This window comes from Hemitrygon akajei, chromosome 11 (assembly GCF_048418815.1).
Source record: "Hemitrygon akajei chromosome 11, sHemAka1.3, whole genome shotgun sequence".
NCBI lineage: Eukaryota > Metazoa > Chordata > Chondrichthyes > Myliobatiformes > Dasyatidae > Hemitrygon > Hemitrygon akajei.
In genome coordinates, this window is record NC_133134.1 from 124,132,205 (window position 1) to 124,150,912 (window position 18,708).

The 18,708-nt window shown below is 36.8% G+C and overlaps 1 protein-coding gene across 1 annotated transcript in view; it reads right to left on the reverse strand.

Moving 5' to 3' along the window:
* Window positions 1-18,708, reverse strand: part of LOC140735187 (docking protein 5-like) — a 515,728-nt gene that overhangs the window by 113,149 nt on the left and 383,871 nt on the right. The window contains exon 7 of the mRNA XM_073059974.1: window positions 6,398-6,533. Within this exon, the coding sequence (XP_072916075.1) occupies window positions 6,398-6,533 (136 nt within the window). The remainder of the gene's footprint in view (window positions 1-6,397; window positions 6,534-18,708) is intronic.

The following is an 18,708-nucleotide window of genomic DNA, read 5'->3' on the forward strand; positions in this document are numbered from 1 at the left end:
GCAATGCCCCAGAACCTCAGTTTTAGTCTACACCACAACATAGGCAATCACTTGCAGTCCAATGGCCTGCACAAGCAGGTTATCTGCTCCTTAGAGGCTGCTTTGAGGGCTTTCCTGACCAATGTGTGTTGGCACGATCATCTCCTATGGATCCTGCTGGGGCTCAGAACAGCTTCAAAAGAGGACCAGCAGTCATTTGTGGCTGAGTCGGTATACCGACAGTCATTATAAGTGCCAGGTGATTTCATTCCTGATGTGAAAACCACCTGGTCGGTCTCTCAACAGCATTCCACTCTCCTCAGTAAATTCAATTCCTTTTTACCTATTTCTACCTCTCACCATGACTAACAGCACACTTGAATTCTTTCTGACCCACATTCCACCGCAGTTGTTTTATCTGCCATGATGCAGACAAGCATCCCCTTCAGCCCCCTTACGATGGCCCGTTCTGTGTTTTGGAATGTGGAGAAAAGACCTGGATAAGAAAGGTAAACTTGAATGCATTTCGGTAGATCGCCTTAAACCAGCCCATCGAGATTTGGACAATTCTGCTGATGTCACAACATGACCATGAGTGTGACACCACACCTCTGGATGAGCCAGAAGCGCCTGCTGTTACTTCACCCAAGGAAGACAGGATCCAAGCTCAGCGGCTCATCAGAGCTCTGGCAGGGTCATGATGCAGCTTTTAGTGAATTCCAGGTTGGTGGGGGGAGGGCCTTTGTCAGGTAATGTGATTGGTGGAAACATACATAATTCACGACATTGAGATGTGGTTCACTTTTAAGAGACCACCCTGATGTGATTAAGTAATTACATAAAGTACTTCTACTGCGCTTTGTGTTCAGTGTTTGGAGTACAATAAATGAGTTGTTATTGCTATTCTTAAGCATAAAATGCCTCCATCATTTTAATTTGTGAAAATCTACAATAGCAGCCAGATATTTACCATTAAATTTGGTGCTTTATTTTGTTACTACAACAGAAACCATCACATAATGGGCATTATATCACCAACACCATACTGTGTGTCTCAAATATCGGACAACTTCTCTCAAATACATTTTCAATTACATTGTGTTTTTCCTTTAGTAATATACTTTTGCAACTTTGCAAATGTGAACTTGCTCCTGAATGAGACTTATAATTTTCATCTCATTTTGCTTGTATTTGATTAATGCTTACATTTTAAAACCTTGACCTGTATCATGGAATTTAATCTGACATTCTTTTGAATTGGGCTACGACTTGCATGCAGTTACAAACCAATTGTTTGTTAGTACACATAACAAATGTTTGTTTTTAATATGAATATTTGTTCTGGATGACTGCAATTACATCTCCCCAATCTGAATTGTCTCAGCAGAGCCTTTTCTCTTCGACTCAGCAACTGGTTCTGCATTACAAATACCACATCCAGCATGAGCTATTTGGAATAGATACAGACCTTTTGTATCCAATGTTGCAGTCATTATCAGCATTGGTACTGAATGGAGTTTCTCAAAAGTAAACAAGCAGGCACACTGAATCCTTTCATCAGTTGATCACAGACTAACCAATCTCCAGAATTATTTTGATTTGAGAACATTGTCCAAGTCTACTCGATAGAGCATTAAGTAGAAGAATTTTTGCCAGTCTAATGTTTTTGCTTCATACTCAAGGAGATTACTGCTGCTAATATGAAACAGAAAACATATTACCTTGTCCATTCACTGCTCCCAACAGCTTTATCTAGGCATCTGCATTAAGGGAAATATGCTATCCTCTCTACTAGAGACACCTGGCTGAAAGTTAATGATATAAACACAGAGAAATATCAATTAGGTTGTGCGTTGCTCTTGGAGGCTCATTTGACATAAAATATTCTCTCTGTTCACCCCACTGCACCTCACCTATGAGGGTAAATTTATCCTAATTTTCTCCACTTGCAACCTCCCAATCCCAGGTCTCATTAATCTTCAGAAAGAAATAAATAACCTGCCTTAGACTTTGGCATACAAACAAGTAAATCCATGGAAAGAAATTGATTGTAGGAAGGTACTTCTCTTGCAACAGAACTGAGCTATTATAAAATATACATGCGAAAGCACTTTTTTCAAGAATTTGAAGAGCTTCCCAACCAGGATTTAACTATTACTTACAAGCATTGAGAGTTCAGTAATTAGTAAGTAATATCATTGATTCCTTCATAATCAAAGTAGACGGAGATTACCTTTACACTTATTTCCATGCTTCCTTATGACAGAGTAAGGCCACATTAGCCTAATGATTCTATACCAACAAACAGAGAAATCCCATCCTCACTATTTTTCGCTGTAACCTTTTCCCTAAACTCCCCCCAGATTCCACTACCTATTTTAGAAGCAATTTGTGATATCCAATTAACCTACCAGCCCACATATCTTTGGAATATGGGAAGAAACTAGAATACCTGGGAGAAACCTATGTGCTCACAAGGAGGAAATGCAAAGCACAGACAGGCCGACTGGACAGGATTGAATTTGGGCTGTGAGAGCTATCAGCCACTGTGCTGCCAGTAATATTTTTAGAGCAAAATCCAGCCATGAATGCCCATACCCTGACTAATCCACTTCATTTATGGCCTTGTTTTTCAGTCCAATATACTGATATTCAAGATTTAATAACACCATCAACTACATGTAGTTCACTATAATGGACCATTCATCCAGAAGGTGGAAAACATATGCAAATGCATTTGTGACAAAATGAAATAGATTAAGGGAGTAGAATATATTTCTTACTTTGGTGTCTACTACTTTAAGAAAGCACTGTCTATTATACCACAAATGAACAAGCTGCATGTGCTAAGAAATCTGAAACGAAAACAAAAACTGCTGCAAGCCCTCAGCTGGTCAGGCAGGATAATTCAATAAATATTATAAAATGGGCAGTGCATGTGATTTACTAACATAATTTGTGTAAGTTAAACTAATTAACATAGCTTGTTAACGTGCAGCTGTACTGAAATTATGGTAAATATTGCAGAATGTATAAATCGAGTACACATATTTTTGAAATATGAAGAAAATATTTTCTAATTAGCATATTGTGAAGAAAAAATCTGATCTAAGTTCATGTTTTAAAAATTTCATTTTTTGACACAATTGGATTGCTGCCATATTTTACAACAACAGCATGGTTTTAAACAGTTAATAAATACGTACCCAAGTTCAGGCTAATGATTCTGAGACTATCCCTGCTGGCATCTTCCCTACCTCATAAACTTAATTTACTCAAGTGACATCAATAGCAAATCTTGATTAACATTGAATTTCAAGCTGAAGTTTAGAAGGCATATTTGGTTTATGTTCACATTCGTGAGTGTACTTTTTAATGCGGAATTCCATACAATATAAAATTATCTTGTTGCTCTAAGAACATGTGATCTTGTTAATAGGTTTATAAGTTGTCCTATTTTAGCTCACATTAAAGTCCAGAATGATATTTAGATTGGGATGAAGGTAGCAGTTTTCTTCCAACTATATTTGCTGCTACTTATCAATGTAAAAACAGCAGCTTATATTGAATTAGGCTGTTTGAAAACTATTGAGGAATATGTCTACAAGTGCAACTCTGCCCTTGACTGAACTTCCTTTACTCCATTTGACAACAGCATTTGCAGGCCAACCTTGCTGTATCTCCTGACTTTCAGTGATAAAAAAAAAAGATCTCAAATAAAAGGTCTTGGGACCAGAGAGTACGTCCATTGAAACTCTAAAACTTAACAGTGAGAACTTCAGTCAGAAATCCACAGTATTGCTGCCATATCTGGGAGGGGAAGGGTGCACCAGAAAACCTCACAGATGCTGTAGTAATAACCATCTTCAAGAATGGAGGTCAGTCCAATTCTAGCAGCAATAAAGAGCTGTCCCTGATGTTTGAACAAGGAAGATCACTGTCACTCAACTGCCTACTCACAGTAGCAGAAGAACTATTCCCCAAATCACAGTGTGGATTCTGTCCATCCAGAATTACAATGGATGTGATTTGTGCTATGTGCCAGTTCCAAGACAACTTCAGGGAGCAGCATCAAGGACTATAGAACTTCAGCTCCCAGCTTTCTTTATAATATGGGGATATTGAGCACATTTGTGATTAATTCAACAACTAAGAAAAGATAATCCATAACCATAATGGCAAGAGAAATACATAGGAAATAATTCAATTACGCACAATATGGATAAAAAGTTGAAACACAAACTTGGTCTTCTTGATGCAAGCTGCATAAAATAAAGGCAAGTTTTTTTTTAAGAAAGCAGGTTTTCTTTGTTTTACATGAAACTTGAGACCAAAGGAACTTAGAAAGTGATCAAAAAATTCCTATTATATCGAATGTATTACAAAAGAACAGTTAAGCATTTTCAGGAGTTATCTCAAATAATGATGAGTCAGAGTACAGGAAGCATACAAAGAGCATGACATCAAGTCATGGCAACCTTTTCTGCAATGTCAACAAAACAAAAGAGCTGGTCAATGACTTCAGGAAGGGGTCAGTGCACATGCGCCTATCTACAGCCATAGTGCTGAGGTTCAGAGAGTTGACAACTTAAAGTTCCTCAAATTGAAACTGTTCTGGTCCAGTCATGTTCATGCCACTGCCAAGAAAGCTTTCTAATGTCTCTACTTCCTCAGAAGACTAAAGAAATATAGCATCTTCCCTTGGATCCTCACAATTTTATTTTGATGCTCCGTAGAAAAATTCCTGACTGAATGCATCACAGCCTGGTGTAGCAAATGCTCTACTACACTGCAAGGAATTTCAGAGAGTTCTGGACACAACTCAGCACATCATGGAAACCAGCCTCCCCTCTAAGGACTCTGTTTACACTTCTCACTGCCTTGATATACCTGCCAACATAAATCAAAGTTCCTACCCACTTTAGAATTCTCTTTTCTCCTCTATCTCTATGAGCAGAAGATACAAAAATCTGAAAGTGCATACTACCAGTCTCAAGGACATCTTCTATGCACTGTTATAAGACTACTGAAAATGTCTTTAATATTATAAGATGGACTCTTGACCTGACAATTTACTGTATTGTGACCTTGCACATTACTGCATTACTGTTCACCTGCACTACATTTTCTCTGTACTGCAGTATGTTATTCTGCACTCTGTTATTATTTTACCTTGTAATACCTCAACGCACTGTTGCAATAAATTTATCTGTATGAGCGGTGTGCAAGACTGGCTTTTCAATGTACCTTGGTCCATGTTGCACTAATAGAGAAATGAGTACCCCAGTAGGTTACACATAGGTTGGACAATTCTCTCTAGCCTCCTTGGGGGCATTAATCAAAAGATATCCAAAAATATAGGAAGGATATGGAGGCTTTGGAGAAGATGCAGAAGAAGTTTACCAAGGATGCTGTGTGGATTAGAGGGCATGTTCCTTACCATGAGTTTGGACAAACTTGGGCTGTATTCTCTGGAAAGCTGAGTGGTGATCTGATAGAGGTTTATAAGATTATGAGAGGCATGGATAGAGTAGACAGGCAGTGTCTCTTTCCCAGGATTGAAATGTCTGATACCAGAGGGCATGCAAATAAGGTGAGAGGGAGACAATTTCAAGGGAGATGCGAGGGGTAAGATTTTTTTTCTTTTTACACAGAGAGTGGTGGGTATCGGGAATGTGCTGCCCGGGATGGTGGTAGAGGCAGGTACATTAGGGACTTTTAAAAGACATGAATGTGAGGAAAATTAAAAGATATGGGCATTGTGTAGGTAGAAGAAATTGGTTTAGATGGCCAATTGATTATGAATTTAATTGGTTTAGCACAGAATTGTGAGCTGAAGGTCTCATTCTTGTGCTGTGCCGGTCTTTGTTCTATGCTTAATGTGTGTAATAATTCCAAGAGTTATGTAAATACAGGAGCACTTCAGGAGATCAGCTAAAACAATTCTGATTCTAAAATAGACACCAAATGAAGGACATTAGGTCGTAAAGTCAGTATAAATGAAATACAAGGAAACCATAGAAATCAGAAGAAATAAATGAATTTTAGATGAGTTATACCTGACTCAAAACTGACTAGAATACATAAGCAACTCTTAAATAAAACTACTGAATTGCCTTTCAGAAGACTGATGATATTTTACATGGGTTTGTTTTCAGACTTAAATGTCTCTATTAAAGGATTTTAAATAGTTCATATTTAAACATTTTGCTGTTTTATACAGAGGGTGGAAATTCATTATACAGAGATACTGGGATATTTGAGCTCCTTAAAACAGCTAATAAAACATGTGCTTAGGTTTCTCCGGCTTCCACATTAAAGCACAAAGTGATACGGTGTGTACTAAAGGCACAAGAGGAATCGTAAATATCCTGAAACATCCCACTAACCAATGAATAAACATCAGCAGTGCACATACCCGTGAGTTTTTCTCCCTCTGTAGCATCTGCTCATGTTGCTCAGCAATGGCCAGTGCAGCGGAGTGAACTTTCTGATAAATTGCCTCACCTTCTCTTGTTTGAAAAGTAAATAGTCCTTCTCCTGTGTCACACATTCTGCCAAGATACAAAAAAAATGAACCTAGTTTTAACACATCACTGATACTTTTGGACATCAGAAGCATCACAACTTTTCATTTTCTTTTCACTACAGTCCTTTATTCAGAGAACTAAATTACAGAGTTTCAGAAGATGACAAGCTCAAAAGGAATTTAACCCAACATGTATGCAGTTAAATACAATAGGAATTAACCCATAATAATTATAGTTAGTGACATAGCAACAGGTTTAGAATTCCAGAAGGGTTTCTTACTAAATATTTATTAATAAGGTAAAATTCTTCTTTGTTAGGAAAGCAGTCAATGCTCACCATCAGATATCTATCTGTTCTAATCTTATTTACCAGTACCTGATCCAAAGGGCAATTATTATATCAGTGCCCAAGAAGGGCAGGGTGGCCAGAATTAACTCCTCTCTCAGCAAAGTGCTAGACCACTGCAATTTGCCTATTGTCACAATAGGTCTATGGTAGTCATGATCTCATTAGCTCTTCATGCAGCCCTGGAATATATTTATGTCAGGGTGCTGTTTATTGACTGTAGCTCAGTGTTTAACACAATCATTCCTACAGTTCAGATTGAAAAGCTCCAGAACCTGGTCCTCTGTACTCCCCTCTGCAACTGGATCATCGACTTCCTAACTGGAAGACCACAATCTATATAGATCGAAAATAACATCTCAACCTCGCTGACAATCAATACTGACACACCTCAGGGATGTATGCTAAGCTCACTGCTCTACTCTCTGTACACCTTAGCTGCACGGCTAGGCACAGGTCAAATGTCATCTTTAAATTTGCTGTTAATACAACCATTGCTGGCAGAATTTCAGATGGTGACGAGAGGGCGTACAGGAGCAAGATATTGGCTAGTTGAGTGGTGTCACAGCAGTAACCTTGCACTCAAGGTCAGTCAGACTAAAGAACTGATTGTGGACTTCTGAAAGGTTAAGACAAGTGTACACACACCAGTCCTCATAGAGGGATCAGGAGTGGAAAAAGTGAGTAATTTCATGTTTCTAGGTGTCAGTATCTCTGAGCATCTAACATGGACCCAAAATATAGATGCAGCAATACAGACGGCACAACAGCAGCTATGTTTCATCCAGAGTTTCAGGAGATTTAGAATGTCTTCAGCAACATCAAGGAAATTGCCCAGATCCCAATGCTGAATGATATTGTCCAGGGACAAGAGAATGCAATGATCAATATTGTACAGAGAGGGAGAATTCTACACTCAATATTAGAGTGGGTGCCTGGCTCTGTTATTGGCACCAAATGACCCAACAGCACCAAATTTATAGAATCTGGAAAATGCACTATTTTATCATTGTCGTTAACTTCATTGGACTTTTTCTCTGGTCTCTTGCTGCATATAGCAAACCTCTACCTCTCAATAACCTCTTAAGGAATTGAGTTAAAACGTCGCTCCAGTGATACATTTCGAGATTTCATCTTTGGTGCATAGTACTAATGAACAAGATCTCATTATCTTCAGCTCTATCACTGATGGCAATATTGGCTTTCACTTTCGACATCTGGCCATTTTGCTTTCTTCTGCATCATCACCCAGGAACTCAATGTTGCAGGAATATCCCCATTTGTTCCACATACATAGAAAGTTGATCATATTTTTCAAGGCTGCAACACCCGTTGGTTCTCATCATTGCCGCCTTTCCAGGAAAACTCTGTCATCTGCAACTATCAAAACATCTGTGAAATATCTTTAAAATGTTTTAACTTAATATATAACAGTACTAACAACGTTCCTCTGAACTGTTCCCACTTCTGCATTGCAATATAGACCTTAGGAACACTCTGGCGGTCAGACGTCTGATGTCCCACTTTGTCCCTGGACTTACCATTGAGTCCATTGGCATTTTGTAAGTAACTGGGTAGAAGGGCCTGAAGCAATTCCTAGCTGACCCTTTGATTTACACCATTTATAGTTCCTGTATCTAGCACAGTTCCATTCAATTAAGCAGAGCTGTCCATCATCGTTTAAAAGGTAAGTCTACATAAGTCTTTTCTGTGAATGTTTATTTTGGTATCTGTTTCTTGTTGTAATTAATTGGAATCAGATTAAGAATATTTTAAAATAAATTTACACTTTAAAAAAATATATACTTTAATATACTAATAACTGTTTCTAAACCAGCAGATAAATAAAGGGAAAAAATAACAGCTTTTTGATAGCATAATGCAAACTGAAAATGACAAATAGAATTCCTTCCAGTGAAGCACTAGGGCATGTACCTGGAAAGGACAAATAGAGTAAGAGAATACACTTTATGTGATATGATGTTAATATCTAGAAGTGAGACCAGCAAAAATGTACATCATCCTGTCACTGTTGACCGTTCCCACATCTTTCTGTCACTGATCAAGATAAGGATCCAACTTTTCACTTGCCTTGGATACTAGCGGTTACTCTACTGATCATTCTGAAATGCAATCCTTTTTCAGAAGCCTTAGTAACATTCTTGTACACTAAATTCAATACATTACCCTCATCACCTTGCCTTATTCCCTCCAGAAAAGAAATCAATCTAGTCTGGCACAGGCCTTTGAACAAATATATACTGACTGTACTTAATCAAACTGTGGTGGTTTAATTTGTCCTTCTGATATTTTTTTTCTCTCTCTTCAAATTATACTCATGCTTAATGCTTAGTTGTAAAGGTAAAGAAAGCAAAGCTTATACTAGTGTGTTTTTCTTCTTTCAAGTTGCTTACCTGTGCAGTATTATTAGGATCAAATACTATATATTTAATAAAATAGCAGGTTATGTTTTCGAGTTGGCACTGTTTCTATTTCATAGTGCAAGGGGCTAGAGGCTTCTTCAAAACTTATAATGACTCACTTCAAGGATCACTATGACTTCTTGTGCATTGCTAGCCAGACTCTTACTTTCAACCAAGGGTGGAGCTCTCCTGATGATGTCTTTCTGTTGTGCTCAAGGTTATGTAACATTCCAAGGACAGAATTTATAGCTGCATAATTTTTGAAAATAATTGAATATTTTATTACAGGCTATAAAATTATTTCTTCACACCCCAGTTAAATTCTCCACTGTTCTTAACCCTTCACCTCAAGATGATTCTTGCTTTAGATGTGCTGCATAAAATATCAAGTTGTATCAATAACATAAATATGCATCAAAATACTCCATGGTAGTAATTCCATTTTTCTATTCCCTTTTGATATCTTGTTACCCATTAAACATTGAGAATTAAATGATTCACACAGTTCCACATTCTTTCTCCAAGTAACTCAACTAAAGATACATGACAATATTATAATTAGGCAGGTTCACTCCTGGAAGATCATATGTCAAAACATTAAGTCATTGTAAATCCCAGTGATATAAATGCTATAATCTATGCTCTACATGTTACTTCATCCTTTGAATTCCTGTCCATTGGGATTAGACTGCCAGGAGAAGCTACTTATTTGACTCACCTAGGAGCAATTTGTAACAGGCAGTTATTAAATGTAGGATCTGGGCTTTATGGGGCTTGTGCAAAGATTCAGGCTAAGTTACACAGTTGTCCAGCCCATTCCATCCAGTAAAGCACTAACAGTTAGCCAATAATTATGTTTGGCAATAAATTTATTAATTCCCAGTCATTAGGAATATTTTTCACTGAATAATTTTTAAGTAATTGATGAGGTGTAATTACTAGATTGTGCTTATTTCTTCTGAGGGACCCTAATGTTTAGTTAATAATAAACAAATACTAAATACTTCCAACCAATGTGTAACAGTGTGAATAAGATAATCATAATTTCATTACAAATATAACAATAATGAATTCATTATATGCTTGAATGACATAAACTTTGATGTTTTAATAAAGAAGGAAGCTCTATATAAAAATTCTACTTTCTTTTTCTGTTCCTCTCCTTGTGGAACACAATGCCTACAGTAACAGACACTTACTGAGCATTGTTGAAAGTCCTATCTATCTTCACATTTACTGTTGATTCCAGCTATAGTGGGTATGAAAGCATCATCCCATCCAGATGGCTGGCCATAAAACCACAGTTAGCAGCAGCAGTAGCAAACCTTCAGCTGCCAGTCAAAAGATCAGTGTCTGGTTCAACTTACTTTGGCAGATAAGGTGATGTCTAAGATCTACATATCATTCCAAGTGGCTCAAACTGACTGACTGGGTAAACAGTTGAAGTATGAGTCTTCCATGGTGAATGTTCCCCAGTCTTCAAGGAAACTAATCAACTTCCTGAAAGAAAATTCCATTTTCATTTGGCTTAAAAAGCTAGGTCTTTATGAAAAGGCAAAGAAAAAGCATTTCAGGATGTATATTGTATACATTTCTCTGACATTAAATGTACCTTTGAAACCTTTGAGGTATTGGATCTCAGTAAGTTTTTTTTTAACACAATGAAGGGCCAAGATGGCCCTCACAGGTACAGAACCTATACACAGCTAGGTTAGGAAAACCATGGAATAATGGAACATGGACCATTTGTTAGCACAGAACCCGTTTTAGACCTCAGAATGCTCTTCATTTTGGATAGGATAATCAGCTATCAGGTGATCCAAGGAGCACAAATTTAATATGCTTTCAACTGGGAAACTATCAGTCATACCCAGAGATTAGCATTTTGACATCAAAGTATGTGGGAGTGATGGTAGAGTTTGGGTGGTAGTGTTGGTGGAATGAATGGTTATTTGAAATCCTACATTTATTCTCTTTTAATAGTAGTGGTATGGAATGATTTGTTGTTTCATTTGCCAATGGGATGCCAGCATTTTAAGCCATTCCCGATGGGAACTTTTTGTTGAGGTCATTCATTTAGCTACCTATTCAATTTTGAATTCATGAATAGACTGCATTCCTGCTTTATGCAGATGCCAGACAATTTAAATATTCAAAAAATAGACCAAACCTTCTCATTCTCTAAAAAGTTTTAGCAGCTGATATGCAATGTATTAGTTTTTCAACAGGCTGTTAAGTTTCACTAGTGCATGTTTTAGACATCCTTTGTTTGATGGTTAAAAATATAAAAGGAAACTGTAATTTAGTCACCACAATTCTTCCCTCAGGCAAGTAAATTGCCAATGTGGCAAGTTCAAGCTCTCCTAACATGTTGCCTTCCGTTTCCTGTGACACTTTACTCATCTTGGAGTTTCACTTGTTCAAAGTAAATTTATTATCGAAGTACATATATGTTGCTATGTACTATAGATTCATTTACTTGCAAGCATTCACAGTAATTACAAAGACACACGATAGAAACAACGAAATGCTGCACACAAAGATGGACAAACAAGATGCAAATGACAACCAAATGTGCAACTCCAAAAGAAAAAGAAATAAGATAATAATAATAATAATAATAATTAAATAAATAAATAAATAAATAAATAGATAGATAGATATTTTGAGAACAAGAATTGTAGAGTCCTTGAAAGTGAGTCTATAGATTGTAGATTAAGTTCAGCATTGAGGTGAGTGAAATTATCCCCTCTGATTCAGGAGCCTGATGGTTAAGGGGCAATAACTACTATTGAACCTAGTGATATGGGATCTTTGGCTCTCGTACCTTCTTCCTGATGGCAGTACTGGGAAGAGAACATGGTTTGGTTGGTGGAGGTCCTTATTGATAGATGCTGCTTTCCTGCAACAGTGCTACTTGTAGATGTGGTTCAGTCTTGGGGAGGGCTTTACCTGTGATGGACTAAGCTGCATTTACTACTTTTTGTAGGCTTTTCCATTCAAGGACATTGGTGTTTTCAAAGGCAGTTGTGATTAGATTTGTGATGCCACCAGACCGTATACTCTTCACAGTGCATCAACAGAATTTTGTAAATGTTTTAGATGACATGCCAAATCTTTGCAAACCTTCTTTGTAAAGGCACTTATGTGCTGGACCCAGGAAAGATCCCATGAACTGATAACAACAAGGAATTAAAATTACTTATCCTCACCACCTCTAATCCCATGATGCAGACTGGCACATGGACCTCCAGTTTACTCCTCCTGTAGTCAATAATCAGCTCTTTGGTTTTGCTGATGTTGAGTGAGAGGTTATTCTCATGACACCTTTCAGCCATATATTCAAGCTCCCTCCTATATGCTGATTTGTAACCAACTTTGATTCAGCTAACTACAGTGATCTTATCAACAAACTTAAGTATGGAATTAGATCTGTACTTAGCCTCAGAGTCATAAGTACAAAGCAAGTAGGGCAGGGGACAAAACACACAAGCTTGTGGTGCACCTGTGCTGATGGTGGAAGAGAATGCTGCTTCCAATCCAGACTGTCTGGAGTCCACAAGTGAGGAAACCGAGGATCCAGTTGCACTATGAGGAACTATGGTTCCAGTTACAGTTGTAGCAGATCTAATCGCATTCAAATCAGCCCATATAGAAATCTTTGTATGAAAAAAGTAATGAAATAAGCAACTGAAAACATGTTTAAATTTTATGAATTTGCATTAGTTTTAGAACGTTGTACAAATACAATCTGGCAACCTGACATGCCTGTGAGTCCTGTAGTAATCTCACTCTACTAGTTCAGATGCTTTCCAGGCCCAAAATCCACATCAGCATTCTTGGCATCTGAAGCAGCATATTCAGATTACAAATTGATAAAACCCATTCATATCTTCATTTCATTCAAACCTAATTTGGTTTCTGCTGGAATAAGAAAGTTACTGCTTCAGAAAACATACATGTGAATTTTTATAACTCACTCTGAATTAATATAGCTTAGTCTATCACAGGAAAATTTGTCTGCCCCATTGAGTACATATACAAGGAGCATTGCCACAAGAAAGGAGCATCCATCATCAAGGACTCCCACCGGCCAGGCCAAGCTCTCTTCTCCCACTGCTGCCATTGGGAAGGAGGTACAGGACACTTAGGTCCCACATCATCAGGTTCAGGAATAGCTATTATCCTTCAACCATGAAGCTCTGGAACCAGTATGGATAACTCCACTCACCTCAACTCTGAACTGAACCTACAAACTATGGACTCACTTTCAAGGACTCTACAACTCACATTCTCAGGATTATTTTATTATTTATTTATAGTATTTACAATTATTTATTTTTATTGTATTTGAACAGTTTGTCTTCTTTTGCACATTAGTTGTTTGTCATTCTTTGTAGTTTTTCACTTATTCTATTGTATTTATTTTTGTTCTACTGCAAAAGACTGAAGAAAATGAATCTCAGGGTAGTATATGGTGACACATACATATTTTGATAATAAACTTACTTTGAACTTGGATTTTCTACATGAGGATCTTTATAAATCCCCTCAGTAAGATATATTACCTTCCAAAGGCAAGATCAGACACTGGATCAAGGTCCCTGAAAGTTATAAGTGTTGTAAGCTAACTAATTTTTATTATTGTGGTGCTTCCCACTTTGAACTGTCTAAACCACAAAATAAAACCTTAAAGATTATTTAAGATATTTTCATGAAATAAAACAAAGAAAAGCACTTATTTATGTCACTTCATCCAGAGAAAATTTTCTCAGAGCTATTTAATGTTTTGTTATACAATATGCTAAATTAGAAATGTACAAGTTTCTCCCTGTAAAGATAGCAAATAATTGTGAAAATGATTAAGTGGACAGGAAACTAGGAAACAGAATTTAAACTACACAAATTGAAACAATTTATTAATCTAACGGTGACAGAATACACAGAACTTTCAATTTGGATTCATCTGAAAGATTCTTGAAACCTTGATGTTTTGGTTCCAAGCTGTATAGTAGGGCAGCTAGTACATTCTCTGCCTCACAGTGCTAGCGATTTGTGCTCAATTCTAACTTGTGGTGTTCTCTGTAGGGAATTTATATGCTCTGCACGTGACTGTCTGGGTTTCCTCTGGATTCTTTCCACATCTGATAGAGGTATTTAAAATTATGAGGGGGATAGATAGAGTTGACGTGGATAGGCTTTTTCCATTGAGAGTAGGGGAGATTCAAACAAGAAGACTTGAGTTGAGAGTTAAGAGGCAAAAGTTTAGGGGTAACACGAGGGGGAACTTCTCTACTCAGAGAGTGGTAACTGCCTGGAATGAGCTTCCAGTAGAAGTGGTAGAGACAGGTTAAATTTTGTCATTTAAAAAGAAATTGGATAGGTATATGGACAGGAAAGGAATGGAGGGTTATGGGCTGAGCGCAGGTTGGTGGGACTAGGTGAGAGCGAGCGTTCAGCACATTCTAGAAGGGCTGTGATGGCCTGTTTCCATGCTGTAATTGTTATATGGTTATATGGTTATCCCAAAGATGTTTAATTCATCACTGTTATTTGTCCCTGTATGTAAGTCAGTGGCAGAATCTCAGAGTTGATGAGAGTATGGGGAGTATAAAAAAGTGGGGATTAATGTAGGATCAGTATAAATAGATGGCTAATGGTTCACACAGAGCAGATGGGTTGAAGGGCTTGTTTCTGTCCCACTTCTTTATGATGTAATGCTTTCTCAAACCTTTCTTTACTCAGGATTTTGGAATTGCCTTCAGTAAACATTAAAAACATTGGTTTGTTGTGTCTGTGTGAAACTGAACCAAGTTACTGATTTTGAAAAGTGAAACCTCTTAGAAGGATCAGAACCATTAGTCATGCTCTTATTTACTTGTAAAACAGGGAAATCTACTTTAGTGCCAGTGCTGACTCAGTGATAATACAACCTAGCTTTGATACAGAAAACTATGGGGACAAATTGAACTCTGACTACTTGGACTCAAATACTCCAGAGCAATACTGAGCAAAAGTTATTGTGGGAAAATACTACTTTTCAAATGATACTTAAGTATACTATCCTGCTTCCTTCCTAGGAGTACATAAAAAATCCTGGCATAGTAATAAAAACAAGATGTGAGAGTTTTGATTTGTAAACTCCCTTAATTAATATTTGTCCTCCAAACATTTTCATTGAAATGAATTGGATGAAAGTACCACAGGTATGATTGCTAAATTTGCCAACAATGAGTTAGATAGAGTACATCAGTACATTGGTATATGAAATATAGTGACATAATAGATGGTCGTGAATCAGCAAACTAGTGCAAGATAAGGCACTTGTTAGACTAGTACTCAAACTCAAGCTTAACATCAGCAAAACTAAATAGCTGCTTGTTGACTTCAGTAAGAGGAAGGAGTGTGAACATATGCCAATGCAGTGGAGAGAGATAGCAGCTTTAAATTCCTGTGTATTAACATAACAGACTATGTCCTGGAGCCAGCATAGAGATGCAATTATAAGAAAAGTGCATCAACATCTTTACTTTCTTTGGAGGTTAAGGAAGTTTGGCCTGTCACAGAACATTCTAAGAAATGTCTACAAATGCAGTGTTGAATGTATTCCAACTGGCTGAATCATGGTCTTGTGTGGCAATTAGAATGTACAGGATATATTCTTGAACCAACTGGCAAAACCCTAAATTATTACAGTTTAGCAATACCGTGACTGCTTTGATCGCTTTGCACTAAAGTGGATATGACAAACTTGACTTTTGAACTATATCAGTTTAAGGAGGCTATAAAGGGATATAGGTAGATTAAGTGAGTGGGCAATGAACCAATGATTGGAACGTAATGTGGAATATTCTACTTCAGCAGAGAAAAAAGAAAACATATTGAAATAGTGAGAAATCATTTGCTCTGAGGTGCAAAGGATCTGCATATCCTAGTGCACAACTCACAAACCTACATGTGTGCTTCTTACATCTGAAGTTCAATACATAAGTAAGGAATTTATGCTTCAGTTATGTAGAGTGGTGGTGACATCACATCAGGAGTTCTGTCTGCAGTAATGGTTCCTTTACTTAAGGAAGGATTTAAATATATTGAAAGCAGGTCAGAGAAGATTAAAAAGATTATTACTTGGATTGAAGAGAATGTTAAAAGCATCCACTGGAGCTTAGCAGAATGAAAAGGAATTTGATTGTAAGAGTCTTCACATGGGTGAAAGTGGAGAGGATACTTTCTTTTATTGGAGAATCTGCAAATAGGGATCAGGGTTCAAAGATAAGGAGGCATTCATTTAAAATAGAGATAAAGAACATTCCTTTTGCTCAGAAAGTTGTGAAGCTTTCACTCTTTCTCATAAGGTGGTGGAAGAAGTCTTTGAACATTTTTAACCTGGGGTGAAATAATTCATAATAAACAAGAAAGTAAAATCTCAGCATGTTAGGTGGTAATGCAGAATTTAGTTTGCAATTAGATTAGCCATGGTAATCACACCACTAAATTCAGAAATAGTTATTGCCCCTGCACCGTCAGGCTCTTGAACCAGAGTGGATAAATTCACTCACCCCAACACTGAACTATTGTCACAAACCTTATGATTCACTTTCAAGGATTCTACAATTGATTTTCTCAATAATTAATGCTTACTTATTAGTTTTATTCCTCATTTTGTATTTGGACATTGGTTGTTGTCTGTCCTATTGAGGAGGAGTCTTTCATTGATTCTATTGTGTGCCTTGTATTTATTGTGAATGCCTACAAGAAACTGAATCTCAGGGTTGTATATGGCGATATGTCTGTACTTTGATCACAAATTTACTTTGAACTGTTCCACCTGCATGGGTCTGATGTTAAAGTTACTGGAAAAACATTTTTTGTAATTCCAGTAAAGGGCAAACAGCCAGAAAAGAACAAATTGGTTCAATCAATCAACCAAATTATCTTGGTGCTGTTCAAAATACTTATATATAAGGTTTATTGAAAACAGATTTTTAAAAAAATATATTCCTATTTCAAAAAATGCTTCCCTTCAAAGAATCAAACAAAGTGACATCATTTCCACAGTATTACCTCATTCAAAGTGTTCCCCACTTGGGTTCTGCTTTCATTTGATTGGCAGATAATTCAGCAGAAAATCAGATTTCATGTTGGAATGAAAGATGATTAATTAGCTTTATGTGCAATGCATAAGCTCTTATATTTTGACAGATTTCAGTTTTCAGTAAATCAAACTGAATTCACCCAAGGGTCATTCATTCACCTCTGTCATTTTGTGATTTATGACTGCTCTACTTTACTTTCTTATTGTTTCAGTAGCTTTTAAAACATGTCAACATATTTATTGAAAGTATTAAGTATAAATGTTAATGAATAATGATATTTGTGATATAACCTGATTGCAGATGAAGACATTGCTCAGAAAAATGTGAACTTTATCACATGTTGCTTCCAGTGTAGGCATGTCACACTACATATGATTGAGAAGATATTCCCTCTATTTCTACAATACACTACTTTTTAAAATCTGTTGAACAACTTAAACAGCTCCTGTTCTCAATTAGTTTAAGTCATTGTCCTTACTTTGTAGCTGACATCTTAATTTCCATTCCAAGTAAGAAATATTAGGGACTGAGTGGTGGTGTAGATTGGTGGACAATTGATTGGAGGATAAGCAAGTGCGAGATGGGAGATTGACTTATATCGTAGGTGCAGTTAAATCATAAACAGTGTTTAGTTCTTCACCCTTAAAGAAGAAGACTTACATGGATTAACTAAAATTTCTATATTTTTATGTCACAGAGGCAAGTCAGAAATAAAATTATGGGTATATATTTTTAAAAATATGTATGAAACTGGTGTTCTTGTTTTTCAAGAAATAGCATTACTTCTTCACTTCACTGATTGACAGCTGGGTGTAAGGCCTAAGCCAACAATTCCAGGATAGGAATGACATCAACTAAGTTTAGCTGTTTTTTTTAGAAACAAAATGTCCTCATATTTATCTTATCAGTTCCAGATATATCCAACTTATCCTTCCTGTAATAAATAAATGGCTGAAATTTACTTCATTTTAACCATTCCATTATTTAACCTTTGTATTACCATGAAACAATAACGTTCTCAATATTACTGTAACACCCAGATGAATTTCATGTCAGTCAAGTGCAATTATTACATCCACTAAATCAGCTTCAAACTCTTATAATAATTCTAACATGAACTGTGCCAGCACTACCACTACAAAGTTGGAGGAAGTTTCTTGAGTGTGCCCATTATTATCTTACCAGGACTTCCAAATAAAACTATAGTCTGAATATGGTCATAAACTGAGGACTACGTTGGAAGCTAATTGCATCATTAAACCCAGCATTCAGTACTTCTGACTAGTTGCATCAGTCTGTTACTTCAATTCCAATGTACAGGAACACAAGAAGCT